Source organism: Brachypodium distachyon, chromosome 3 (genome assembly GCF_000005505.3).
Source record: "Brachypodium distachyon strain Bd21 chromosome 3, Brachypodium_distachyon_v3.0, whole genome shotgun sequence".
Classification (NCBI taxonomy): Eukaryota; Viridiplantae; Streptophyta; class Magnoliopsida; order Poales; family Poaceae; genus Brachypodium; species Brachypodium distachyon.
In genome coordinates, this window is record NC_016133.3 from 42,907,779 (window position 1) to 42,935,304 (window position 27,526).

Genomic DNA, 27,526 nt, shown 5'->3' on the forward strand with positions numbered 1-27,526 from the left:
AAGATCGGACGTCGGTCTCGCTGACTGCGAATTCCACAAATGTGGGGTGGCAGGCCAACACCAGAAAGAAAAGGCAAAAGATGTGCCATTCTAAGCTGCAATTCATGTAAAATAACGTCAATGCTGGGGAAAAGAAACATCCACAAATAGAACCATAGGTCGTTAAGAACCGAAGGTAGCCAGGTAATTGGCCAGAAGAGCTGAAAGAGCTACTTGCATGTGAAGAAAATGCAAGTTTAATTACCTGAAGAGAATTAAGTTGGTCGGTTAATTGTCAGCGAGTGGTGAGCAATTGACCTGTTACTTTCAGATCCACCAGCCAGTAACCACCGAGTAAGATTTCGTCCTCAAAGCAATCCACATGTCCAAATAAAGTAGAGCATCCATTTGTGTGTAGCTTCATCTGTAAGCCCACCGCAGAAGGCAGATAGAGAGCCCTCTCGAGAAATTCAATCCAATGAGGATGCAGGGGCACCATCACTGTGATTTAGAACACTCATCTTTTTTGGTTCCATTGCAAGCATATGACAAGAAATAAAGGAAAGGTGTAAGTAGACAACACCTACAGCCCAACTTGGGGAACAGAAAAGGCAACTAAGGGGAACCTTCTGCCTAAAGCTTGAGGCTTTTGATTCAGCTCCATGGCGACACCAACCACTGATGTGGTACTTGTCTTGCAAGCAAAACCAGCATCTAAAGCCACTCGCAGCATCCATCCACCACACTATTCCCCTCCACACTCACTACTTACTCATCTCTGACTTTCTCCAATGCAAGCTCAACGCGAGTAGTTTTGCTCCCAGGATTTCTTTGCTCTAAGATTGTCTGAAGATCTCCGAGATGGGATCACTCAGGATGGCAGGAAACGCTCACAGCCCGGCGCTGCCAGAGTCCTCGTGCGCGTACTTGCTTCAAGAACTGAAGGTGCACAAATTTATCTTCCCTAATTATCTAGATTTGTTTCACAAAGAGACCATGATGTTCTTATGCTTACTGAGCTCCCAGATGATATGGGATGAGGTTGGGCAAGAAGAAACTGAGAGGGAAAGGATACTGGAAGAGCTAGAGCAAGAGTGCCAGGAAGTTTACAGGAGAAAAGTAAATAGCGCTAATATGTCTCGGATTCAACTGCACCAAGCATTGGCTGAATCAGAAGCAGAATTTACCAATCTGCTTCTTTCCCTAGGAGAAAGATCATTTCCAGGCCGAGTATAATTCTCAACCTAAAGGCCTTATGATTAAATCTAATTCAGAAGGGGAACAGCAAAAAACTAACTGAAACTTGCTTTATGCAGCCTGAGAAAATGACAGGCGCTCTAAAGGAGCAGCTGAATTCCATCACACCAGCCCTGCAAGAAATGCAGATGAGGAAAGAAGCTAGACTAAAGCAGTTCATGGAGGTTCAGACTGAAGTACAAAGAATTGCCTCTGAAATAGCAGGACGCTCGGACAATGAAGCTGTCACAGTAAATGAAGAAGATCTGTCGCTGAAGAAACTTGAGGAGCATCAAAGTGAACTGCAAAGACTTAAAAGAGAAAAGGTACATAGTAAGTACCACAGTCATGGTCATCTTATTTACCAATCAGATCATTTTTTCATTCTTCCAGGGTGATCGCCTGTGCAAAGTTGAAGAGTATAAAGTTCTGATTTGCAATTTTGCAAAAATTATGGGGATGGATCCATCAAACGTCCTTGCTAATGTTCACCCTAGCCTGCTAAATGGAGCAAATGAACAACAAAAAAAGAACATCAGTGATGACATCCTTAACAAGCTCAACACCATGGTCCAGCAGCTTAAAGAAGAGAAGAACCACAGAATGGAAAAGGTAATTTCTTATTCTTCTGCAAATATTTAACAGGCACAGACCTGAATACCTTATCGAATTGTAGAATAACACTACAAACAGCCCCAGGCCCTAGCCACTAGGTAACCGATAGCAAAATTTTAAAAACAGTGCTGCCAGAACACCTCAATAAGTTCAAGAATACCATCAGGCAGACAGGCTCAACACACTAATAAGAAATTTTGCTAGTCAGTTTAAGAACTTCAAATTTAACAATTCAATTCATTAATAATCTTCCTGTAGCATTAGGACGTTAGCAGTTTTTGCTCGTTCTAAACAAACCACAATATAGATTAACTATGTATTCAATGTTTGCTGAAGTGCGTGCTGACGAAGGTGTTACTTTTGCAGCTCCATACCCTTGGTAAAGCCTTGACAAATTTATGGAATATTCTAGATACTACCATGGAAGAGCGCCAGCCATACGGGCATATTAAGATATTTTCATTGACTTCAGGAAATGGTATGTTAGGTCCTGGAAGCCTCACTCTACAGAAAATTCAGCAGGTAAACCCCAGATATATGAACCTCAAAACAAAGCTTGAGATATTGTGCATGAATTTTAGTAGCTGCAGCACGTAGGTGTTTAAATATTGATGTATTGAATGAAATAGATCGAATCTGAAGTTCAGCGACTAGATCAGTTAAAAGCAAGCAAAATGAAAGAGCTATTCATAAAAAAGAAAAATGAGATCGAGGAAATTTGCAAGATGTCCCACATGGATGTGCCTCACCAGACAGAAATGGACAGTACAATGGATCTGATAATATCAGGTACTTTCCACTAGCCATACTCCCTTACCAGCTTTTTAAGGCAGAGTTATACTTTCTACCGAATAGACTAACATCGCCACCATTTCTGGAAAACATGTGTACAGGAGATGTGGACCATGATAATTTACTTAAGACAATGGATGGATATATATACAAAACAAAAGAGGAGGCCGCGAGCCGCAAGGAAATAATGAACAAGGTTGAAAAATGGATAGCTTCATGTGATGAGGAGAGATGGCTAGAAGAATACAGCAGGGTACAGTGCCTGCCTGATGAACATAGCAAAATTTATGACTTAAGTCCAAGTAAAAGATTTCACTCAGCTAATTATATTTCACTCTACAGGATGAGAGAAGGTACTCAGTAAGCAGAGGAGCCCACAAGCACTTGAAACGCGCAGAACGTGCTAGAATTATAGCAAATAAAATTCCAGGTTAGTAATTTAGCTGCAAAGTTTTAAAAAAATGAATGGAGAATCTTTAGATAATATATATTAACTAGAAAAAGTGCAGGGCTGGTAGAAATCCTAATAGCGAAAACAGAGATCTGGGAAAATGGGAGGGACAAGGTCTTCTACTACGACAAGGTGAGATCTTATAACTTGAAAGTAAAAACATAATTCCATCCTCCATAGGTATTTGGATTTTAGTAGTGTAGCAGAAGAAAAATATTTTTGAAATAAGCAAGCTGGCAGACGTCAACATGCTAGATACATCGATTATTTCTTCAGCAGCTAGCTCAGGCCACAAACACCAGCACCTACAAGACGCACGGCCAAGACTTGACCCGCTGGTGGTATGAAGATCCCCACATAAAAACTATGCACAGGCATATTGAAGCATTGCTTAGTATTCCATGAGAATTGCATGTTAAGTTATAGCTTTATTATAAGGCTTTCATTAAAGGGGGTTGAGGTTAACTCTTTGGCGAATAACAAATTTGTCAGTTAACAAGAAACCAAAAATGTGCAACCATGAAATTTTAGTTTTGGCAAAAGAGCATCTTTACAAAGTGCAACAATCCTAAAAAGGGAATTCAACAACATACCTGTAGAATGGCAAACTAAATGAGTAAGCAAACATCAATGAAGCGTAATTGACATGCCCCAAAATCGCTGCATATGAAAAAAAAAAAGTAACCCTCAGCAGATTACTGGGAGAAACCTATACCTTGACATATTCACCCAAGAAAGATAAATAGCCAAAGTTCCCTGCAGAAGGCCGTGCAATAAACTAAAAGTAAGGAATACCAGGAAGGCCAAGGACCTACATATTTTTTGAAAATGCATCATGTCACACAGCCAAAAACATTGTCTTACCTTGCATGATAGGTCCTCCACAAAATATTATTGATACATGAATATCGTGTAACACTGAACATAAATTTCCTAAATACAAGTTTCAATGGCCATATTGAACACATGACAAAGAGGCAAGGTACTGGTAAATAAACATAAATACCATTTATATTCAGCATTAAAGAACAGAGTCCCCACTTGGACAAATATAGTTACAAATATAATTACTCCCTCCGTCCAACGATAAGGGGCATATTAGGGTTTGGTTGACCAAGCCTTTGACCACAAATTACTTCATGAATATGTGACTAATGTGATCAAAATCATAACCATAAGCAAATATCCTTTAGTAGGAATATAATGGATATGAAACTATGTCATATAATTATATATTAATAGAGTAATTTGTGGTCAAAGCATTAGTCAAAGGAAAGCTAATACGCCCCCTATTGTGGGACGGAGGTAGTATTATATAACTATAACTAAGCAATATTTTAGAACAATTCAATGATTCATCACATCCACAGTTTTTAGTTCAGCACAATTTACATATGCTGGCCTACTTCTAATATTCGGATAAGCATACTGCTTAGCATATCCATTCTGAATTCAGCCAATACTGCTTTGAATACCCAGTATGAATTGAGCCAATACTGCTTTGAATACCCATTATGAAGTGAGACAATACTGCTTTGAAAATACATTTTGAATTGAGACAATACTACTGTGCATATGCATTCTGAATTGCGCTAGTGAGGTCCTGAAACTGAAATTGTTAAATGTACTGCAAAAATAACCTTGCAAACAGAAATAAGGCATCTGGGTGGAAACATGTGGGTGCAATATTTAAAAAGCCATGAAAGTTCAGGTAGACTGATTTCTTAATGTATGAAATGCACTTGCACATGTTCATGAAGTACAAAAGCAATTTAAATTGATGCAAGAGTTTGAGGCAGTGGGCAAAACGAAAACCACACTCCTCACAGCATGCCTAATGTCATGGTGGCTCATGCAACCTATGATGATGGTAAGGCATGATGTCAATGTTCAGCCTCCACGTTGATGCCTTTTACTGCCACATTGGCTACAGAAAGTAAGAAGCCCTTGTAATTTCTTGAACATAACTGCTAACATAAGTTTTTGCAGCTTCCTCTTTTGGCAATGCTGAAAGACTACATGTTCACACTGAAGGAAAAAGAAGAAGAGAGATACAGGCAACGGGTAAGTAGCTCTTGCTCAACTGATGTTACAGGGAATTGCCTAATCTGGCTCATAAACTGGGTTAACACTATACTAAGAGTAGAAGACTATCACCAGTCAAGTTGATATTGATTTCCTTAATATTCTCTTTACAGGAGAATAAAAAGGTACAAACACAACTTGTAAAGAGGAACGAAAATTCATTTATATTGAGGCCCAACACAAGCTGCACTCGTCCATCAAGCAGAGGCTTCAATACCAGCCATCGCTCTACATCCCTTTCAAGCAACAGAGTTCCTTCTTTAGTCCAGCAACCTATTTCAGACAACTCCTCAGCTGAAAAAGATAGGCATAAAAGAAATGTTAGAAACAGAAGTATGCAGAGCGCGTCAGGGAATAATGGAAGCTGTTCAGTCCCTGATGAAGATAAAACATCAGGACTCTCCATGAAACAAGGCATTTCAACAATTTGATTTTCCTACCTTTTCGTCTCATTAGATGTGAAAATACTGCTAAAAGATATTGCAGAAATGAATAGCAGCAGATTTGTATGTATTGATAGCTACATGTTCATATATTTATTATTTAATAACTCCGTAAATCTTGCTCCTTCAGCTGTTTGTGTGCAAATACTTTGCAAGCTTGGCAATGCAAGAAAGCACAAAATAAGGTGACTTACCATTTCTGGGATCATTGTACACTTCTCGGCAGCACATTAATCATTTCCGGGCAGAGGGTATGTGAGACGCCAATTAAGATTTGCACGTCCATTTCTGTTATGATATAAAACCTGCCAAACCAAGTATAAGAGCAGCTAAACATTATAAAATGAAGCAAACAGTCACCCTTTTACCAGAAACCACGTATGGAAATGCGGGCATGTTTGGTCCAAGTGTTCAACGACCGTATTTCCGTCTAATGTGTGGCTGCGAACCAAACGCGGAAAAACTTGCCTAACTTGGAGTGTTGCAACATTTGACTACAAATCAAACATGCCCTACATAAGCAATTGCGTGCTCTCAGTGTGATTATACCCTCTGATGGATCACACCTAACGGCCAATTGCACACATAAAGGTAAAAAATCCAAGTGACGATACAATAAGGTGGGAGAAATAGCATCTCCAGGATTTTCTGAGTAGGTGTACCAGGTTGGCTAGTGCTATTATTTATTCTTTTGAATGTTGCCGCTCAGTAAACGTAACCTAGAATATCATGAGTTATGTTTAGCTTTTAATAATAAGTTTTGTGATTGCAGACTCACAAAAACAATATAAACCACACCCATCTATGTATTATAAAACCGACCACCCTCCATCCATGTATTACAACAGTGCCATCAAAAGGAACTGGTTAAGAGGTCGAATAAGCAACTCACAACTTTTTGATCGCTTCCTCCTGTGGAGATGTATTCATCATTAGGGGCTACAGCAACCTGGAATTCGTCCCATGAAAAACATCAAGCATCAGAAAAGTTTGCAAAAGGAACACCAGTAGTATATTGAAATACATGCTTACCGCGTTGGCACATCGATTATGAGTGATGATATGTCTGACACAAGGCTGCCCTAGAGTGACATCCCACATTCCAACACTGCAGGTCAAGTTGTTAAGAAAATTTGCAAGTACAGAAGTACAAATGACTGTATCATCAATTTATTTTCACTCACCTGCCATCACCACTCACAGTAACAAGGACAGGTTGATTATGCAACCAGTGTGTGGCATTTACCCCCTGATCACCCTCATCAACATGACTGTAACAACAAAGACAGTTTTGTCAAAACCCAATAGAAATTGGGAACAAAGCAAAGTATACATAGAACCCACAAAGTGGTACTAACTGAAATGTGCAATAAATATAGAATGACATTAATGACCATAATTGGCTAATTACCATAAACCCAAGTAGGGAGGGCGGCCTATCACTGTGGCTTAATAGTAAGGACCATCTATTCTACATGCAACATTTTTAGAATTACATGTTCCTTGATATTCAGGTTATATGCTACTAGAAGGCAGTAACATGGTATATTACTAGTCACAAGCGCACATACATTTATAATAATAATGTATTAGATTGCTAACACAATTAGGAATAAAGAATTTTATTGTTTATAGCTAGATATCTCCAAATCTCCATTGCAAATGCTAGTGCCTATTCTATTCTGCCACAATAATTAGCAACTTCTGTGCTATTAAATCAGTCAATGCACATATGGAGCTGTGGACATGGTCAATAAATTCAACACCAAAAAAAAAAGTAGATACAATAATGCCACACTTGATGCAATTACCCTGGCAGTTGACTCGTATATTCTGCAGTCGGCATCTGCTTGCCATGACTCAAGCAATGTAAAGGGCGAAAAAATCGCATGTCCTTGCTTCGTGAAATATCCCTGCTGTGACTTATTGGAACCAGTCTTGTATCCCAAACTAAAGTGTTGTTGGATGTGCTAGAAGCAGAAAAATAGGTACCACAGTTGCTAAACGAAACAGATGTAACCTGTTGAAGAACAATACGTTTATTATCAGTTCTCAGGAAAGAAGTATGTTAGTATCATTCAGAAACAGAAAATGGAAGCTTGAAGAAAAGAAGATCAACAAAAGAGATATTGGAAGCTCAGAGAAAATCTCCACTTTCGGCAACAGATGCGTCATTCATCTCTAGATGAGAACCAATACAAGAAATGGCATGTTTTACCAATGATCTATGCAAACTCCACCCCAACAGCTTCAGTTTCTATTAATCATAGCAGATTCATGGACACAAGAAGCACCATAGTACAAGAAATCATGGCAGAAATTTTGAAGCAAAGTCCTACAGTAGTCAATTGGAAGTTGGAACTGAAGTTGCAAATCCTGTTCTTCCACTCCAATGAATAGGCACCCGAGAGAGGATGAGGTGCAGAATATCACATATATGCTAGTCACTCAAGTATTTCATGTTTCTATTACAAGCTAAGGGCATGATCAGCTTTGGCCAAAGTACAAACAACAAACACTACTACTCATCAGTAAATCAAGGAATATCTAAGAACTTGGAGAACGCAAAACATTAGCAATTACTGATGGAAAGCAATACAATACTACCTCAGAACCAGGCCCCACTGACAAATGGTTAATTGCAGAACAAGCACGGATGTCAAATAAGCCAATAGTCCCATCACCAGAACCTGCATATTGGAGGCAACAATGATCACTGTAGTCTGGTTGCAATAGAGGGATACTATACACAACAGAGAAGGAGAATAACCTGTAATGATAGTGTTGCCAGCAGGATTGATTTTAAGGGAAGTAATGTACTGTGAACATTGAACAAGACGTGTTAGTGTTCTGCTCGGTGTTCACCTGGAAAACTTTTTGTTAAAAACTTGAGAAAATGATACATACAGAATCACTTGCAGAGAAAGATAAGTAAGATTCTGGAGACTCAATATCCCATAATTGTACCACAGCTGAGCCCCCATAATCACAGTCACTTCCACATGCCAGAAGATTCTCACTACAGAACTCCATTGTATCAATTGAAGGATAGACCATATCTTGTGACCTACATCAACACATAATGACAGAAGTTGACAAGGTTTGACATCTATGATAAGATGAATTAGAATTATATGGGAATATGCACAGGCTCATGTGGAAACACCAAATCTCTAAGTATGTGAACCAAGGAACATCATAAGCATCTACCCTACAAATCAACAGATCAATGATTGAGCGAAATATATTTCATATTAATTAACAATAGACATGTCCAATGATAACTGATATCATTTGCACAATGGAGTCCCACTTGCAGGAAAAATCTACGCGGTCGATGGATGAGTAGTCAATGTTACCTCCTACTCCCTCCGTCCCATAATTCTTGTCGAAATATTACATGTATCTAGACGCTTTTTAGGAATAGATACATCCATTTTGGGGCAACTTTGAGACAAGAATTGGGAGTATTATTTTTTGTCTAGACACTCAGCCTGTGGCATCGTTCATGAGTCAGGCACAGAGTTCAGTTAAATGCCAGCCACTACATACTGGATATACTACTGCAAGTATTTCCAACTTAATTTTCTTGAGCGGTTATGGAACTCCCAGTGGGTAAAGTTTGAAAACAAAAACTGCACAATGTCATACCTTGAAACTTAGGAACTAGGGAGAATTCCAAAGCAAGAACAGACAAGGGGAAAAGCTCAAATACGTGGTGGAAAAGAATGATCTGGTTTACCTCAGGTTTGAATTTAGATCTGAAGCAAGTTCACCTCTCAAAGCATTCCATAGTAGAAGCTTACCGTCACCTTTTGCTCCACTAGTGACAACCAGACCTATAAATGCACACTACGTTCAAAACTAGAATAATTTAAACTGAAATTAAAATAAAGATGATTTATAAAGGATTCAAACAGAGCAGAACAAGAGTTTAAATACAACAAAAAAAAATGCAATGCTTTAGGGCTCCAAAAGGAACCTTTATCCCTGATTCCCTGTGATAATCCTTTGTATTGATGTGCAGAGTGCATAGGCAAAAGGGATTCACAACAGTAGGATACGACATCCACAATGAAAATCAAGTTGTGTGTCATGCGAGGAAAAATCAAAATGTTTAATGGCAGAGAGATCCACATAGAAGCTCATCCTCTAAAAGAAGGTAAAATTACAAGCAAAACAAACCAGACTGAAGGGAATACTTCTTTTTCTACTTGTAGCTAGTACTTTGTTTTGCCAAATTAGATGTTAGTTACTCACTTGGTCCCTACAGTGCTCGAAAAGCTGTCGCTTTGGGCATTCGCCACTAATTTCTATGGCAATATCAATATATGTCTAAACTAGTAAACCCCAATAAAAATTTAATCATTTGATTTTGAAGTATTGAATCTAAATGCTTTTAAGATTATCAGTAATCAAAGTTTCTACAGTTTGACTTTGCCTATATCCAAAATGACAAGCTTTAGAAACTGGATAAAGTATAAATTCTAAAAAAGGTTTCTAAACGGTTATAAATCAAGGGTAAAAAAATACAGAAGTTAACATAGGCTCACTTTATTGTCATGCACACGTTCAACGAAACACATGACATCTCAAACAAGACTGCTGGTATGCAGCAAGGAGTCCAAGATTGGACAGAGATGCAACCGCATTGTACAATTGCAGTACCAGTAAGCACCAGGCACAACCACTTGGGTACAATAAAACTAAACAGTGCCTAAAATTGCTTGCTTGTGCTGGAACCCTACTTCAATCAGTCATAGTTTTATAATCTAACTACTAATGGTGCCATAAATCTACAAGCACAACCTGCGTAAACATATTTCAGATCTCAGACCTATTCCTTACAGCTCTTAACTCAAAACAGCAAATAAAGACAATAAAAAAGGTATCTCGAAAAAAGACAAGTACAGCGTACAGTTACTTAGTAGACACAGAAATAAAATAAGGCTGTTGAGAGTTGACATACAGGATTGCCACTTATTCACTGCCATAGCATTAATTTTTTGAGTATGCCCCACTGAGTTTTCATCATCGCCACCAAGGGTGTAGAGGCAAGAGCCCGTAATGCAGTCCCATACCTATGTTTATGTGTAGAGAAAATTTTAACATCAGTATTTTTTTGTTCGTAATATTAACTAGTTAGTACTGAGCAAAGAAGACAAGACTCTGCATCACCTTTAGTAAATTAGAACCACAAGATACAACGCTTGCTCCTTTGACTGCAAATGAGATTGCCTGGATCTGAGAAAAAAAAATCAACAGAACTAAATTAACACTAATAAGCAGAGCAACATGGCAAAAAGAATATGCCATACCCCCAAATACTAACAAGAAATCAAATCCCGAATAACATCTTACAATGAGTACTTAAAGTCGAGAGAGGGTAGTACTAGCATTGAATTTATTTTATGTAGCAACATGGTTGCGGTAGAAACAGATATTTATCAAAGGTGCCCACTTTCTCTTTGTATGGGACATGCTTCAAACAAATGTGACAAAAAAATGAGCATGAAGAATGCAAGTAAATATTGCAGGAGAGAGAAGGTTGAGCATGTCACACAATCACTTCTTTTGTATTTTTCATGGCAGTGGTCTTAACTGTTATGGTTATTTCCCAACAAGGAAAGCATACTATTTTTCAAGCACAAAAGGATAAAGGCTGAATGCGGTAAGAATCCACAATCTCGGAAGTCAGAATTATGGATGCAAACAGGATCCCTTATTATCCTGTCTGTAGGCCAACCTTCAAATTTTCAAGATAAATTTTGAGCAAAAAAATATCATTTCAATTAGGACGGGACCCCGCTTGCATCCCTAGTCAGCAGATACTCTATGGGTAGGTACGAAAGAAATAAACTTATATGGCATACCTTAGTACTGTGGCCCCTAAGTTGAATGGACCTTCCCGAAAGAAGATTGAAAAGCAACAATTCATTTGGTGCCTGAATGAATGGAATAGTATGTTATATGAATCAAAAGAAAGGCACTACAAAAATATAAATTAAAAAACAAAGAATAATAAGGGGGCATCAGGACATTTCACTGAATATGTAAACACCAGGCGTGTTTCCAGTCCCCCATCCCAGGGCTCCCTCTCAATGCTACTGCTAGAAAATTTTGAACAGAAAATGGACTGATATAATAAATAATTGTTACCAACCTCATTAGAGCAAGAAACAAGCTGAGGCAACCCTTCTGGATGAAACTTCACATCAAGAACTTTGCGTACACCTTGCTGAGCCAACAAAAAGTAACAATTTAAGAACAAAATGTGTATATGGGAAAAATATAGAGTAAAGCACATGATAGGTCCTTCAACTTGTGACACATCACTTTGATCTCTGAACTTGAAAATTGCCCGTTATATACTTAAACTTGTGCAAGTGAGTCAATGAAAGTCCAAATAACACTTTCTTGGTAAATAAAATTGTAACTCAATCTAAATCACAGTTTGATCATGCAAGCACCATTTTGGATAAGTAATATGATTGAATTCAGAGAAAGTTTCCGCATGTCAGTTCAACGGGCAACTTACACAAGCTTCTGATTAATCTTTAGTAATCACATGGTAAACTTTTCCAAGTACTGTTGCAAGAACGGTCTTTCAAGCAAACCAAGTCACTGAGGTCACCAGTTCTTTGTATTTTTCAGTTCAACTGTTGAACCGCTGCTCAATTCAGTTTTTAATCTATGTTTGAAATAACTTCCAACTTAAGAGAGCTAAAGTGCAAACCGCCAGATATCAAGTCATCAATTATTTGAATTCATACCAAATAGCATTACCAGGTATTTGAGAGACCCATACCCTGTCATGAGGCTGATCAGAAGGTGCACTAGACGTATAAGCGCATGAAGTTGGGCACCAAGATAAGTAACTTTTTTTCACAGCATGTACCCCAGGCCCTTCAAACTGGACAGCAGGAGAATTCCATCCTAATATTGAAATCAAGAGTAACCCATTATGATTTTGAAAATGAAAACCATACGTACAGTTTTTTAGAAATAACAGAGCAGTCAGAACAATCATATTGGTTAGAGATGAAAACAAACATGCCTTCAAGAAATGGGGTCCATCGTTCACAGCTCCTTCCAACATAGCCTCCGTAAGAACAAACTTGAGACCAGTTGGTACCAATTTCACGCCCCTCTAGGCAGAACAATAGGTTTTTCTTAATAGATCGATGTGGAAATGAATGGTTGACATGTCCCTTCCATATATTGAAACTTCTTGCACCATCACTATGTGAACTTGAATTCTGTTCATGCTGCAAAGTTCCTGTCACATCACTTTTCAGTCGATATGAATCATGCAACGCATTGCGATTATATAACTGCAGAATATGAAAAGCTTTTGGCATGGCCTCTTCAGAGATTAATCAACAAGCCCAAGATTTATATAATATACATTAAACAGCCAGTAGGATGTACCCTACATCCATGAATTAACTTGTATCAAACAGAACAACAGAAGATTAATCTTACCACCAAGAAAAAGGACGTACCTGTTGCAGCTTCACTGTAACACCATGCGGGTGTAACAATGATAGGGTTTCTCTTTCTCTTTTGTCCAAATTCACTCTCCACAGCTCCTCCTGGGTTTGACTGTTCATTGACATAAATCTTCGTCACATCCACAGGGTTCGATGTGCTTGCAGTAGTTGCCCCTTCTTGGATGCATATGTTAGTCTCTGGCTTTTGAAAATCCATATACGAGGAGTCTGTATCTTTAATGGCAACAGTACGACACTGATTTAACAGCACACTGGTCAACTGATTCTGCAAATCTGTCAAACTGGAATACATGTAAGAATATATCATCACATGTCATTAATAAATGACTAGAGAAAAATAATTCACTAGTAATCCTAGCTATAGTAGAGTTAAATGCATACAGTTCATATTTGAGGAGAGCTTCTTTCTTTTTGGACAATGACGTATCTGTGTCCTTTATAGTTGCACTGCCACCTGGAAGTCTACTTGCACTGCCACCTGGAAGTCTACTTGCACTGCCACCTGGAAGTCTACTTGCACTGCCAACTGGAAGACTACTTGCACTGCCACCTGGAAGTCTACTTGCATTGCCACCAGGAGATCTGCTTGCACTGCCACCTGGAGATATGCTTCCATTACCACCTATGAAAAAGCAGAATGCTTATGATTAAAGAGGCACAAAAAATTATCACTTCCAGAAAAGATACAAAATCAATTAAAGTAAAACCTGTGACAGGAGGTAGAGATTTCGGCAAGGTCACTGCACTCTCCTGTGGGGTCACTGGAACAGCACTTGGCCGGACCGTGGCTCTAGCCGCAGAAAGTTGTAGTGTCTGTCATTGAAGCATAAAGTTTGTAAAGCTAGTATATTCAAGTTAAAAAGGTTAATGGTAACAAGAAAGAACGTGAATCAATAGCATGCCAGGACTATCTAGACCTGCTGCGCAATCTTGTTTTTTGTAAAAAAAAAGGCAACATATGGATGTGAAACACAACCACTCCCCCTACCTCCTATAGACAGCTAGAAAGTTTCTAACTCTTTTGTGCCCGATGGATATAAAATCAAGCAAATAGATAAAACAACTGTAAGATATTAGCATCAGTATGATGTATGAATGAAGTACTATAAATTGACTATCATCTACAAAGTTATAAATCTCATGAGCCTATAAAGAAAATAAAAATATTTCTCCCACCAAATAACCAAAGTGATTCAGAAGAATATAGGTACCTTTGGCAACTTCCCTCTCTTCTTCAGCAACTTCAAGTGCATCCGCTGGCTGTAGTGAATCAGATGATATTTTGAATGCTTCTCAACCAGCCTATCCATCACCTGTGGGTTCGATGCAAGCCAGTCCGATATCTGCTTTGATGTAACCAGCGAGTCCATCTCAAGAGTTTCTAGCCATTGATATACAGGCTTCCAGAGATCAGTTCGCTGGAACCTGTACGGGAATGCACTTTGCTCTGCATCTAAAACCTGTTGAAAATGAGAAACAAAAGGTGCACCTTGAACTTATCTTCCTTGATAGTTGGAGGATTAGAGGAGTGCAAAAGGAAACTATGTCTAACAGATCTAGATGCCACCATGCCAGTCCTATGTGCTATTTTGCAGATTATGTTTAGCTAATGGACCTCATAAACATAGTTCAAGTAGGAGTTCAATGTGCTCCAACTAGAGTTCCAATAACAACAACAGGGATTCTAGTTCATGAAATACTGGAAACTATTCAAACAATTCAGGAAACCTAACTTGGCAAACTGACAGGGATTCTAGTGCATGTAATTCTTTCCATGAGTAGTGGCACTTCAGCATTTGGGGGCAGCATAGTCATGGATAGATGTAAAATCTACCCATCCATAAATCTATCATAATCCGTGATGAACCATTGTAAGATCCTTAAGAGCTCTGGTTGATCAATCAATCCAATTAAGGATCACATAATAACTCGAGCCAAGTGCGAATCAGCCATGGAGGAAAGGGGTAGACGGGGTTACCTGGTCGCCGCGAAGCGCAAGGAGGCGCTGGTGGAGCTGGGAGCGGGGGAGGGACGGGAGGTCGGGACGGTGGGCGTCGATGTAGGCGTCGACCTCGGGCTCGGTGGGAGGGCGGCCGTCGGGGAAGGACTCGAGCCAGGCGCGCGCGGCTATCTCCCATGGGTGCGGCGGGCGCGTGGAGGACGGCTGCGCGGCGGCCGGGGGAGGGGGAGGGTTGGGGGGCGTGGTCGGGGTAGCGCTGGCGGTGGCGGGGGCGGCGGGGTTCTGCTGGTGGAACGGCGGCACGGGGAGTGGGAGCGGCGCGTCCGGGGGTAGCGCCCGGAGCGGGAGGATGGCCTGCGGCTCCGGCATTCGCGCCGGCTTGGGTGGAGGACGGCCGGAGAGGCCAGGGGCGAACAAGGGTTGAGGCCCGACTGGTGGTTTTGGGAGGGTTTGCTGCGCTTCCTCTCTTTATACCTTGGGGTTGCTTGCGCGAAATACGGTGAGAATCTGCGGATCAGATAAACGAAGGTGAAATTTCAAACGTACTTCCAGTACTAGCACCCTTCTGTCTTGTCCATGAGACCACGAGAGCTTGGGAGAGATGTGAATTGTTTCAAGTTCAAATATCCATCTATCTTTTCATCTTTATTCAAAAATCATGTCCTGCTCTTTCTTCCTTTCTGATGAGTTGAAGTGTTCTACTGACTGGCCAATCTGCGCTTCTGCTTAAACGCTAGTTTAAATTTCAGAACAGATGGGTAAACAACACGTTAAACGGATTGCTGTTTCATTCACTATTTACGCTAGAACTCGCCAGCTAAAGCATTGAAACAACACTCGTTCCCAACTTCTGGAACGAGGAAAACAAATACAGTAGATCTGACGAAAATCAAATGGAAAACTTCAGGCCTGACATGGCCTGACAGGCATGTCAGGCGTGAACAGCTACAAAGATCTGGAGTAGTTTTCTATGTGATAGATTAAAGAGGACAATCAGCACATCAAAAATAGCACACGATTAGTACTAACTGGAAATAGCTTCTGTAAATGTAACTATGTGTTCCTCGTCGATTGCCGGCAGAGATTGACTACCGCTTGCACTTAGCTTTTGCCATTTTCTTCCTCTTCTTCTTATCAGCCTTCGGGATCTTCGTCTTGCGAGTTTCCCTCTTTTCTTCCTTCACTTTCTTCTTGTTTTCCTTTCGAGCAGCCTTCTTTTCCTCAGGTCCTAACTTTGTGGACTCTTTCCATGAACCGTCTTCATCGGAACTAGTGCAAGATTCACTGTCATCTGATCCATCTTCTGTCTTGTTCTCCAACGAGCACTTAGTTTGCAGATCCAAGGGTTCTTCAGGTGTATTTTGTGTCGATTGTTCTTGCTGTTGTCCAGTAGGCTCATTTTTGGTTCGGACAAATCGTGATAGTGGCTGGTCAAAAAGCTTATCTGCTGTTGGTTCATAAGAAAAGGATGGATTTTGTGTCATTGCCATGTTGACAATATCTGCCTCGCATTGCTTCACATGATCCAATGTCTGGTAAAGTAGATAAATATTAGTGGGTGTACCAGATAGTACAAACATACAAAAGGAATAAACACAATAATAAGAATCTCATTTAAGAGGTCCGGGAGATCACATCCTATATCGTCAACCCTTTATGTAGAGCTAACTACATGAAATAAAAATGGCACCAAAACTAACGATACCTTGAACCCAAACTTATAGAAAGTAGCATGGTTTATTTTTGCAGTGATGATGATTGATGAGTAACAAACATACATAGCAGATAAAAACATGCCTCAGACATTTATTGTCTGTTAACATTAATCTTTCCTACCTGCACCAAGACTGTCGGAACAATTTCATCATCACTTGCATCTGTATCTTCATTCTCTAAAATCTTTTGCTGAACCTGATATCATCATGATATTTTGTTAAACCATCAGATCTTCCTTCCCGGGTATGAGCATAGTAAAACAGAGAAAGCGATGATGATGGTCTAACGTGACTATCGAAAAGTAACATAATGAAATACCTTCTCCAGGTAATCATCAACATCTTCATCAGCAATATTTTGATCAACAACAAAATTAAATAGATCTGTTACTGTCATGACAGCAACACCTCGTTTTTTAAAGAAGTCCTGCAGACAGCATAGCACACATTAAACACCACAAGTTATACATGTATAAATTTCAACTTCCGCTCACATTAACATGCAAACAATCTTCATTCAGGAATTCCAACGCTGAAGGATGATCCAGGTCCACAGACTGTGAAACATCAATAATGTACAAGTGCCCCTGCACAACAATCAAATAAGAATGGAGATGAGCCAGTTATACAAGAAATTGAAGAGGTTAAACGAGGCTTAATCAAAAGTGCTCAACTACTACCTCAAAATAAAGAATGTTATATTCACTCAAATCACCATGGACAAGCTTGCACTTTTGGTAGAGTGTCCGCATCGTCGTAACTATCTGAAAAGAAGCTGCAGTAACTATATGCTAAAATGGTGCACGGTTATAAAAAATCTAACATTTGGGTTGTGTGTTGTTCCTTAGTCAATCTTCTGCACGTAAGACCATATTCAGCATAAATTTTGTTTAGTATTTAATGCTCAAAGAAAAATATCATAGACCGTGGGTATGAGCAAATAAAGAATAGGTACTGGTGTGCTAGGTCAACCGCTAAATTCTGCAAAAGGGTTCTCAGAAATTCGCAGTATTTTGCAACTTAGCATGTAGAAATATAAATGACCATTATAATTTGGTTCAAACAAACAAAAACGGTCCCCATAAAGATCGAATGTGGACAAAAAAACTCCTGATGTTTAAGAACTGAGCAAAAAAATACAGAGGCTACCGCCTACCAGTGTGGTCATATTGATGCATGATGTAATAAGTACATCGACATGCCATGGTAAAATTCTACATGGCAGGGTCTAAACACCAATGCCGCATAGCACGCAATTGATACCACCGATAGGTAGAAAATGTAGTGTGGGAATGCAACAAAGTATAGCTATATCTTGGATTAAACGCGCATGAAATCCAAAGCGATCAAACACTTCGAAAGTCAACACTATTTATATAGCTTTATCTGTGATCATTTCGATACACCAAAGTTTCCATCCACCTCTTACAAAATAAAGGATGACAGAAAGTGACATGCCAAAATGGTTACTGCAAAGTGCAAATATTAACTTAATCTTTGCATCTGTCATGTACCTCAAAGTAAGTTTCACGCAACTTGTCATCTGATAAAACAGCATCCTTAAGACGAGGAGCGTTCCGGCCATCTTTTCCTGAAAAGTAACCAAATATATTATTACATGTAATGGTATTAACATTGAAAGTGCAGTTCTGTAGGATGCTCCACTGGCAAGGTGTATGTTTTGAACAATTAGTAGGTAGCGATATTAGACCATCGCTATAGGAGAAAGTTGATAAGCACCGACTAAACAATGTTAACATAGGTTTTTACCTATAAATTCCATCACCAAAACATGAAGCCTCAACAGCAACGGCAACGGGCATCGGATTCCAGCTGCTCTAACTCTGAACAAGAGTAAGAAGTGGATGGAATTAAAATATTAGAACCTATTTGATATTTTATTTAACTAGTTGAATGCAGTTTTTCAGGAGATAAAATTATACGGACAATAGGAATATAATTTTAGAGGTAGAACTAAATCAAGCATAGCAACTATAGTCTATGCACAAACAGAATCCAGTTTCTAACACAAAAATATTCAAGTTCAACAAAAGAGACACATAAAGAAAAAATATTATCAAATTACTAGAATGAAAATCATGAATAAAGCATCCCTGATGACAATATTTCTCACCGTAAAAGATTCCGCATTTCCTTTTCAGCCCAGGTCTTTACCATCTTCCGGGGATTATGCTTGCAGTAACCATGTCTAAAGCGATAATCTCCTTGAACATATCGGTCTCTATCCCTGCAACAAGGAAATGTTGTAGTTCGTTCACATGCCAACATTTTAGAATCAAAAAATAATTTGAAAGGCCATAATCAGCATTCTGCAGAACCTACCAATGAGTACTAGGTTATAAACAAACTGGGTATAGAAAATCCATATCTTACTTAAACACAAGGACAGAAGTTTTATAGACTTTGATTGCTAACTCCTGGCCATCTTTCTTTGTTGCATGATATACATTTGCCTACATAGTAAAAGGACAAATCAACTGCCGCAGTGAATATTCAAGAACAGAAAAAATCCAATTTGAAGTTCACGACACAGTCTCTATATTCTTCCATCAACAGCTAAAGTAGTCCGTGTCAACAGCTAAAGTAGTCAGTGTTCCGTACACTGTTCTACTTTTTTTTAATCCACATATGCCATGAAATTGGCAAACACCATTAGCCATGTCAATACAATATGCACTGCCAATTTAAAGTTACCTCTTTTCCGGTAGAAATACAACCATTTATATTATCAAACACACCACGGTTTAACATCTTGAACAAAACCATGCGTGTTCTTGGGTCAATTGCCTGCATATATAAATAAAAGATACCCAGTGTTCAGAAAACTACTTAACTGCAACTATTCATTACATAGACTATAGAACTAAAACACGTTATGTCTTCCAATAAATCATAACTTTCCGTAGATGGAGGAATGAACAAGCAATATCACGAAATCATGAGTTTAGGTAATCAAATCATATGTCCAACAGAACTTGAAGATCCATGAAGATGAGAAATACTAACTAAACCAATGCAGAAGACGAAAAGAATGCATAAGATCAAATTATTTACTACTTATCAGGAAAGAGAATAGCACAAAATCAGTCAGGAGGCCAAAATTCACTAGGAACAAATTTCTGCCTCCAAAACATATGATCAGAGCAAGCAATAGAAAATGAAGCAGAAGCCAGGTCTGACAAAGGTATACCACGAGGATACCAATGCAATTTGGGCCAGTTATATTAATCAGGAATGCAATGGGTTTTGGAATATATTTAGGCAGAGCAGGAGCCAGAATGAATTTAATACAAAATCTTATTCATGTACATCAAACCAGATGCTTCTTAATGTAGTACATAAGTTCTGATTTCTTGCATACTGAATAGGAAGAAATCACTGAACCAGGCAGCCACTTGACAGACAGCAAATTCAAGTGAAAGGGAACAGGACTCATTCTTAATTCGTATAGAACTACATGAGCTTACAGGCTGAAGTCCAAAGCACAGTATGAAATAAGCATCACCCAAAAGAAAATGTACAAACCTGTTCAACTGTAGCACGATCAGCCTTCCCGGTGTTCCTTGTTTTCCCAATTGTGGCATCTCTTATGCTGTCCCTGATTTCAGTCGTCACATTATTTGACATCCCGACGTTCATTCTACCTTCCCACTCCTGAGTCATTCAAAAGTCACCACATCAGCCATTCAGCACAAAATACTACAACACGCAGATGAACAAACCATATCTGCCACAAACGCACAAGTACTTCGTCCCAGTAACCATAAGCATATGTGATATAGGTTAAGAATTCAGTGTGTAAATCACAAACAAAATTGCGATCGATGTCAAAACTTGAACATAATTACTTCAATCGGTGGTTTAGAGACTTGGAGTGACGCCATAAACCTAATTTTTGCATACTAATAGTCCCAGCTGCAAGATGAAAGGTGGAACTGTTCTGTTTGCTCCTTTCAGTAACCCGATTAAACCACGAAACCGTAAACCCTACTACTCCCTGATGCCACAAGCCCAACACATGTACAGAAAACAAAATTTCCAGTGGTCGAATCAGCAGATACCTCCAACGGTCCGGCTCTGAAGTGCGAGTTGAGCTTCTGCGTTTTGTTGGAGAGCGGCTGGAGGGGGCGGGATTGCAAGCCGCCGTGCGCGTTCGGCCTCCGCGCGGCAGCCGCGCCCCCGGCGGCCGAGTAGGTCCCGGAGACCCGACTCGAGCCGTCCGTGGCCTCCGCTGCGTCCATCCAGTCCAGCGCATCGCCCACGTCGGAGTCGGAGTCGGAGTCCCACCAGTCCTCATCCTCCTCTTCTGCGTCCGCCTCCGCGGGCTCCTCGCCCGGTGCCGCTGCCACCAATTTCTCCTCCGCGTCGGCGAAGCGCCCGTCCGCCTCTCCTTGCTGCAGGGCGAAGGTTCGGAAGTATTCGCCTTCGTTCAACGCTGTGGCGGCGGCGGCCATGGTTTGGTGCGCTTGTGAGGGAGAAGCAAAACCCATTACCGAGGGCACACACTGGTATAGCTGCTCGTGTTGTCAGGCCGCCCGGGCGATTAATAACGTGGCCTCGCGCACCCGGGCCGAAAAAGCTGCGAAAATTCGGCCCGCCAAGGTTCGGTTCAGTGGACTTTTAAGGCCCATCTCTCAGCCAAGGATCAACGCACACGCTAATTGACTGGATATAATACACACAAGAGAGGAATTTCGCAGCACCGCAACTTGTGCTTTTTCCACTTTCACTCAACCCGTTCACAACACGATTACAAGGCTTAAGTAGCCGGCCAGAGCAACAAACTGATATTTGCTTCGTGCCACTAACGTGCTTATCAACACACGTCCTAACCCAATGTTTGGCCTCTTTTTTCTAGATTCGCTTCAGGATCCTTAAGACCCGACCAAACCAAGTTGAGCCTTATCCCAACGGCCACACAAGACTCGGCCAACTCCATGCAGCTGGCTAACTAACACTGATCACCTTGACTAATTCTAGTGCATGCAAGTACTCAACTAATGGCTACAGTCTGGCCGTTTGCACCGCACGCACTCTCTCTATCTCGCTTAGTGGTGTGCTCTCTTGCCGATCTCTCTGCCATGTTTATGCATACAGCTAGCTAAAGCTTAGCCGGCTACTAAAACAACATCATGCAATTAGAAATAAATATGAGACTTAACCTATATGACAAGGTTAACTCCAACAATCACCCCCTTAACCTTGTTGGCATTTATTTGAATCTCCACGTAGACCTTCAAAGCAGCGCCGGCTCGTCGCAAGATGGGCATGCTCCTTTCTTGGCTTGGGGCAATCTCTAGAGAAATGCCCGTAGTCTTATCAAAGAGTAAGGAGCAGTTATTTGCAATGACGGGTGGATTGGTCAGAGCTGCAAGGAGAGACTCGGTTATGGTGCGATAAAGAGCTTGCTTCAATGCTCGGATCGAGGTAGAAAGTAAGAGCAGTAGCATATTCATAGGAGAGCTTTGTACTTTAAATTAGTAGTCCCGGTAGTTGGAAAAAAGCTCTGAATACATATTCAAAGCATCAAGATAGGTAGTCCGATCATTAGTTGGACAATTGTAACAGCGCACCTTCCGTATGTCGAAAGTGCTCTTCTTCTTGCCGGCGCCGTTGCGGTCCTTGTAGCGAGCGAGCCACTCCTCCTCCGTAAGGAGCAAGTGACTTCCACCACCATGGTCATTGTTGTCGACGCCGCTGGTTAGCAGCGCGCGCCGCCGTGAACGTTCCTCGAACGCCTTGAGCCTGCCCAACGCCTCCTCGAACGCCAATGTCTCCACGTCGCAGAATTGCTCGATCCCGACCACCGCGGAGTGCAGCCGGTCTGGCACGGTGTCGAGGAGTTTCTTCACCATGGCGGCGTTGTCGAGCGTCGAGCCGAGGCTGGCGTACCTCGCCGCCATGCCGATGATCTTGCCGGCGTAGTCTTCCAGCGGCTCTCCCTCCGCCATGCACAACATGTCGAACTCGCCTCGAAGGGTGGAGAGCCGCACCGCCTTGACGCGATCGGCACCGACGAACCTCGTCTTGAGGCTGTCCCACACCTCCTTCGCCGTCTTCTTCGTCGACACCTGCATGAGGATATCCTCGGACAGCGTGCCAAAAAGCTGTGCCCTCGCCGTCTTGTTCTTCTTCTCGTCCACCGTCTCGCCATCCGTAGGGGACACCGCCTCCCAAACGCCCTAGGCGTCGAGGATCGACTCCGCCTTGATTGCCCAGACGGTGTAGTTCGTCGGCGTGAGCATCAGTAGGGAGAGCGACACCATGCTCCCCTCGGCGACGTGCAGGACGATGGCCATATTGTCGTCGAGGTAGTAGCGTAGGATCTTGGGCATTCAACGTGGCTCCGATACCAAATGTCAGCCAAGGATCAACGCACACGCTAATTGACTGGATATAATACACACACGAGAGGAATTTCGCGGCACCGCAACTTGTGCTTTTTCCACTTCCACTCAACCCGTTCACAACACGATTACAAGGCTTAAGTAGCCGGCCAGAGCAACAAACTGATATTTGCTTCGTGCCACTAATGTGCTTATCAACACACGTCCTAACCCAATGTTTGGCCTCTTTTTACTAGATTCGCTCCAAGATCCTCAAGACCCGGCCAAACCAAGTTAACACGTGCGCTCCAGGATTCTCAGCCTACTAACAACCTGCATGCAGCTCCTAACAGCTAGCTAACTGACCACTTCCTAGCATGCACGCACACACCTGAGCACTTGACGAGCCTTATCCCAACGGCCACACAAGACTCGGCCAACTCCATGCAGCTGGCTAACTAACACTGATCACCTTGACTAATTCTAGTGCATGCAAGTACTCAACTAATGGCTACAGTCTGGCCGCTTGCACCGCGCCCACTCTCTCTCTCTCGCTTAGTGGTGTGCTCTCTTGCCGATCTCTCTGTCATGTTTATGCATACAGCTAGTTAAAGTTTAGCCGGCTACTAAAACAACATCATGCAACTAGAAATAAATATGAGAGTAAACCTATACAACAAGTTTACTCCAACACCATCTACCCCCCTGAAAAACAAACTCAGAAAAAAAATTATGGCGGAAAGAAAAGAGGGAAATTAATCCGGGATAACGCGGGGAAGCATACAGCCGCCGCCCCGATTCCGGCGCCAAGAGCTCAGGCCGCCCCGGCAATGGCCCCCGCCGCCGCCCGCCCCACCACCACCGACCTCTTCTCGCGCCTCTCCTTCCGCCGCGCCGTATCCCCCTCTCACTTCCGGCTCCCCTCAACACCGGCCCCTGCGCCCCGCCTCCAGGCCGCTACCGCCACCATCGTCGCCCTTCACAAGCGCAACCCCAAGCGCCTCAAGTACGACTCCCAGCGCCAGTTCACGGTACACCCATTGCTCCCTGCATGCTCTATTCTTCCCGATTCCTCTTCCCTCTCGCGGGTGTGGTGCTTCCTGTTGCTGATTAACGGCGGTTTTCTCCTGCGATTGGGTTCCCCGCCCGCCGCCCACGCGCGCGAGAAGAGAGGGGATGGCGGGATGCTGCGGGTGAAGGTGGAGCCCTCCGGCGAGGACTTCTGGAAGCTGGACCCTATCGTCGACCTCATCAACCGCGGCGCCGTCGGCGTTATCCCTACCGACACCGTGTATGTATGCTTACGGAGATGCTTTCATCCTCACTTCCCTTATCTTCGTCTCGCTTCTCTCAATGGAACGACCTGGCTGAGATGCACTGTGCGCACTGCATTTTGCATCATTCTTTTACGCATATATCGTGCCAATTCAAGCACGCATGTGTGTAACGTGTAGAAAGTAACAGCCATGTATGCATTTTTTTTAAATCAAATTCTCTACAAAATGTTCTGGTAACATAGAATTGCTTGGGGAAGATTTGGTTTCTGCCGATGAGCAGACAGTTTGTATATTTTTCCTGCTGTGTGAATGTCTGATCGTGTTCTCAGAGATATAAGCATGTTCTTATGCTTTTCAGTTTATAATTTTGAACCATGCGCTGTGCTGAACACAAATAATACTATGACTCAATTTTGACAGCTACTCAATTGTCTGTGATCTGAGTAACAATGACTCTATCGAGCGCCTTCGGAGGTACTGTAACTCTGTTTGAAAAATCTTAAGTGTGATATGTGTCTGATGCATGATTCATGAAGTAAATCATTCAGGTCTAATGGGCACTATTTGGTTGTTCTCTCACGCAGAATCAAAGGGATTGTAAATTCAAAGGCAAGATATGCAAGGCAGTAAATGTCTTTTCTGTATGAAGCTTACTCCGGAGCAAGGCACAACTTTCGAGAAGAGCACACCTTCCCTTTTTGCAGATGCACCGTGTTCTTATTCCAATTTTGAATTATGCAGCCTCTCAGCATCCTGTGTCGCTCGTTGCGAGACATTGATACCTACACGACAGGATTTCCTCTAGGAACCAACCAAGGGCAAGCTAACATTTTCCGTGCTGTCAAGCGTGTGTTACCAGGGCCTGTAAGGATATCTACCTCTTCACAGTGGATTGCCGTTTAGTACTTCGCAAATAACCTTTTAATTTAATCATGTGCAGTACACCTTTATTTTACCTGCAACCAAGGAATTGCCAAAGCAATGTATCAAGCATGGGTCATCTACTAGGTATGCGAAAAGGAGGCAGGTTGGTGTTCGAATCCCAGATGATTCCATATGTCAAGCAATACTGCAAAATCTGGAAGAACCATTGATCTGCACAAGGTTGGTTGCAGGCTTACACCTCCAGTTTTCTCACTTAATTTATTTCCTGCTCCCGATGTGGCCTATAACCAATGGTTTAGTCTATGGAATTGTGAGTGTTGTTCAGAAATGCGTTACTCTATACTGCTTGATGATGACTATCATTATACCACCAAACTATCATATTAAGAGGTGGCACACTGGTACTTAGTGTTGTGCTGGCATGTACGAGCAGCCAGCGCGAGTATATTTCTCACACTTCTCTATTTTGGTCTTTTACGTGAGGGGGATGTTTTACTTGCGCTTACAGAAAAATTCTTCATGTGCTGCTTATCCTGTTGTCAGAACTTGTAGCTATTCTCCCTTTTTCCCCTTTTTGTACAGTGTTAAATATCTGTCAGAGGATGAATGGATACTTGATCCAGTAACCATTGCTGATATTTATGAGCCACAGGTATGTTCATTCTACTTTTTTTTGCTACTGCACCTGGAACTCTGCATACTGTGACTTTTGAAAGATCCTTTTTTTTCTTGTAGTACCAATACTGTGAAAGTTTGCACTGTTCGGTAATTTCTGTCTAAGAGTGTCACTTGCTCTGCATGTACAGAATTCTTGGTCATAGTTATATTTACCATTTGATGTCATTCTGTATCATGAATCAGAATTTATAATCATTTGTTTGTATAGTGAGTAGTGAATAGTACAGTCTACCCAGGCCTAGTTAAATGAAGCAAAAAAACAAAATATAACTGATCACAATTGTCGGTCCAATGACTCGCTCATTTTCTGACAACAAAGGCCGAATTAAGCTAATTTTCTTTTTGATATAATAGTATAAATGTATGGTATCTCTAAATATAGATGCTAATGTATGTCTTTAAGTGGCTAGGTAAACGACTATGGTATGCTTAACATCTGTTAGCTGCTTTGATGTGTCGCAATGTCACAAGCCATCCTTAAACGCGAGTAGGTTGTCAAATGGATGGCTTGGAGAGCATGACATGCTTTAATGTTTCAAATTTCAGGGCCTCGATTTCATTGTTGATGGTGGAGTCAGAATTGCTGACCCATCTACTGTTGTCGACATGGCTGGAAGCTATCCTACCATTATCCGTCAGGGAAAGGTATAAAGATACACATTCCAGTGAACTAAAAAAAGGAACCATAATACATGGTTCAAAACTTTACCTCCTGTCCATATTTTTTTTCCATTGTGTCAGAGTGTAGTCAGCCAAGTCAGGGAAATATTTTTATTGACGCTTAGCCAGCGCTTAGATGCACCAAAATGCTCTGTATCTCCTTTTGTATATGGCATATTGAAGTACAGCTTTTCTTTTCATATGCCTGACTATCCAGCCTACAAAGATGCTACTGCTAGAATTTAACTCTCAGCTCCATATCTTCTTTGCTTCAGGGTCCAAAGCTTGATTGGATGGTAGCAGAAGACCAAGACGCCCAATCAACCTATTCTTATAAAGCAGCTTGAAAACCGTTGCATGCCCTGCTGACCTACGGTATGAGTTATAACCAGGGGAGCTGTGCTCGTGCCAGTTTCCTCTAACCGTCGAGAAGAAAACGGCTAATGCCTTTTTCATATAGCAGTTTAAGACCTTTCACTGAAGTCTGGTATTTGACCGCATATAATGTACGTAGTGACCGACTCTAGGACAAGCCTATATCATGTAAATATGCAAGGCAACGTAGTCCCGAGTTTGCTAGCAACATTCACTGAATCCCCGCAACTTTGGTTTTCACATTGGTGCATTTGTGTGAGAAATCAAGATACCATTGTTTTTTCTTTTCTTTGAAATTGACCGTTCTTGGTTGATTGATGCACTTACAAGAGCTGGGAAATTGGTCATCGATCGGGTGCAGTCCGTCAGCAACTCGGCATGCAGGACTGGAAATTTGGAACTGCAGTGATCTGTTTTTTTTTTCTGATGGAGTGATCTCATCATATCAATCTTCCTCTGTTTAGCCATAGGCCTGCTGTGACTTGGCAAAAGTTCAGATTGGGTAGCCTTTTCT

At 41.5% G+C, this 27,526-nt stretch overlaps 4 protein-coding genes across 5 annotated transcripts; 2 read left to right on the top strand and 2 right to left on the bottom strand.

The window, feature by feature from the left end:
* The first annotated feature begins 107 nt into the window (after positions 1–107).
* Positions 108–5,730, top strand: LOC100843993 (65-kDa microtubule-associated protein 8). The gene is made up of 11 exons (XM_003574774.4): positions 108–924; positions 1,006–1,209; positions 1,296–1,541; positions 1,609–1,827; positions 2,197–2,352; positions 2,460–2,619; positions 2,724–2,875; positions 2,965–3,052; positions 3,132–3,205; positions 5,063–5,137; positions 5,272–5,730. The coding sequence occupies exons 1-11, from the start codon at positions 841–843 to the stop codon at positions 5,587–5,589; spliced, it is 1,776 nt and encodes a 591-aa protein (XP_003574822.1). The 5' UTR covers positions 108–840; the 3' UTR covers positions 5,590–5,730.
* On the bottom strand, positions 5,070–15,519 carry LOC100843686. Its single transcript, XM_010237035.3, has 21 exons — positions 15,094–15,519; positions 14,327–14,575; positions 13,823–13,928; positions 13,497–13,737; positions 13,107–13,396; positions 12,659–12,880; positions 12,410–12,537; positions 11,765–11,839; positions 11,475–11,546; positions 10,780–10,845; positions 10,571–10,682; positions 9,344–9,440; positions 8,509–8,668; positions 8,372–8,420; positions 8,209–8,291; positions 7,413–7,621; positions 6,786–6,872; positions 6,634–6,709; positions 6,494–6,550; positions 5,796–5,906; positions 5,070–5,452 (listed from the first exon to the last, which is right to left on the bottom strand). The coding sequence occupies exons 1-20, from the start codon at positions 15,442–15,444 to the stop codon at positions 5,832–5,834; spliced, it is 2,805 nt and encodes a 934-aa protein (XP_010235337.2). The 5' UTR covers positions 15,445–15,519; the 3' UTR covers positions 5,070–5,452; positions 5,796–5,831.
* A 326-nt stretch (positions 15,520–15,845) lies between these two features.
* LOC100837280 (serine/threonine-protein kinase RIO1) lies at positions 15,846–21,325 on the bottom strand. 2 transcript variants are annotated; one of them, XM_003572395.4, is made up of 12 exons: positions 20,873–21,325; positions 20,337–20,465; positions 19,506–19,598; positions 19,185–19,264; positions 18,925–19,038; positions 18,561–18,634; positions 18,305–18,381; positions 17,471–17,554; positions 17,285–17,377; positions 17,110–17,217; positions 16,912–16,986; positions 15,846–16,607 (listed from the first exon to the last, which is right to left on the bottom strand). In XM_003572395.4, the coding sequence occupies exons 1-12, from the start codon at positions 21,299–21,301 to the stop codon at positions 16,164–16,166; spliced, it is 1,800 nt and encodes a 599-aa protein (XP_003572443.2). In that variant the 5' UTR covers positions 21,302–21,325; the 3' UTR covers positions 15,846–16,163. The 2 variants fall into 2 exon arrangements, with proteins under 2 accessions (XP_003572443.2, XP_010235338.1); XM_010237036.3 differs by lacking the exon at positions 17,471–17,554.
* Positions 21,326–23,644: 2,319 nt separating this feature from the next.
* On the top strand, positions 23,645–27,326 carry LOC100837895 (uncharacterized protein YciO). Its single transcript, XM_010238470.2, has 10 exons — positions 23,645–23,653; positions 23,746–24,168; positions 24,307–24,428; positions 24,835–24,888; positions 24,999–25,023; positions 25,156–25,278; positions 25,355–25,518; positions 25,882–25,951; positions 26,524–26,622; positions 26,913–27,326. Exons 1-10 carry the CDS (start codon positions 23,645–23,647, stop codon positions 26,982–26,984), a joined length of 1,161 nt encoding a protein of 386 aa, XP_010236772.1. The 3' UTR covers positions 26,985–27,326.
* Positions 27,327–27,526: the final 200 nt, after the last annotated feature.

Bases quoted from the DNA above. Each gene is read 5' to 3' on its own strand.
- LOC100843993 (XM_003574774.4), top strand. From the start codon at position 841: ATGGGATCACTCAGGATGGCAGGAAACGCTCACAGCCCGGCGCTGCCA. The intron at 925-1,005 runs GTGCACAAATTT...CTGAGCTCCCAG, and splicing joins ACTTGCTTCAAGAACTGAAG to ATGATATGGGATGAGGTTGG. The intron at 2,620-2,723 runs GTACTTTCCACT...ACATGTGTACAG, and splicing joins AATGGATCTGATAATATCAG to GAGATGTGGACCATGATAAT.
- LOC100843686 (XM_010237035.3), bottom strand. From the start codon at position 15,444: ATGCCGGAGCCGCAGGCCATCCTCCCGCTCCGGGCGCTACCCCCGGAC. The intron at 13,738-13,822 runs GTTTTACTTTAA...GCTTTTTCATAG, and splicing joins ATCTCTACCTCCTGTCACAG to GTGGTAATGGAAGCATATCT. The intron at 12,881-13,106 runs GTACGTCCTTTT...GTGATGTGACAG, and splicing joins TTACAGTGAAGCTGCAACAG to GAACTTTGCAGCATGAACAG.
- LOC100837280 (XM_003572395.4), bottom strand. From the start codon at position 21,301: ATGGGTTTTGCTTCTCCCTCACAAGCGCACCAAACCATGGCCGCCGCC. The intron at 19,599-20,336 runs GTTTGTACATTT...TTATATATGCAG, and splicing joins ATCGTGCTACAGTTGAACAG to GCAATTGACCCAAGAACACG. The intron at 19,265-19,505 runs GTAACTTTAAAT...TTTACTATGTAG, and splicing joins GTATTTCTACCGGAAAAGAG to GCAAATGTATATCATGCAAC.
- LOC100837895 (XM_010238470.2), top strand. The intron at 24,889-24,998 runs GTACTGTAACTC...TCTCTCACGCAG, and splicing joins TCTATCGAGCGCCTTCGGAG to AATCAAAGGGATTGTAAATT. The intron at 25,279-25,354 runs GTAAGGATATCT...AATCATGTGCAG, and splicing joins AGCGTGTGTTACCAGGGCCT to TACACCTTTATTTTACCTGC.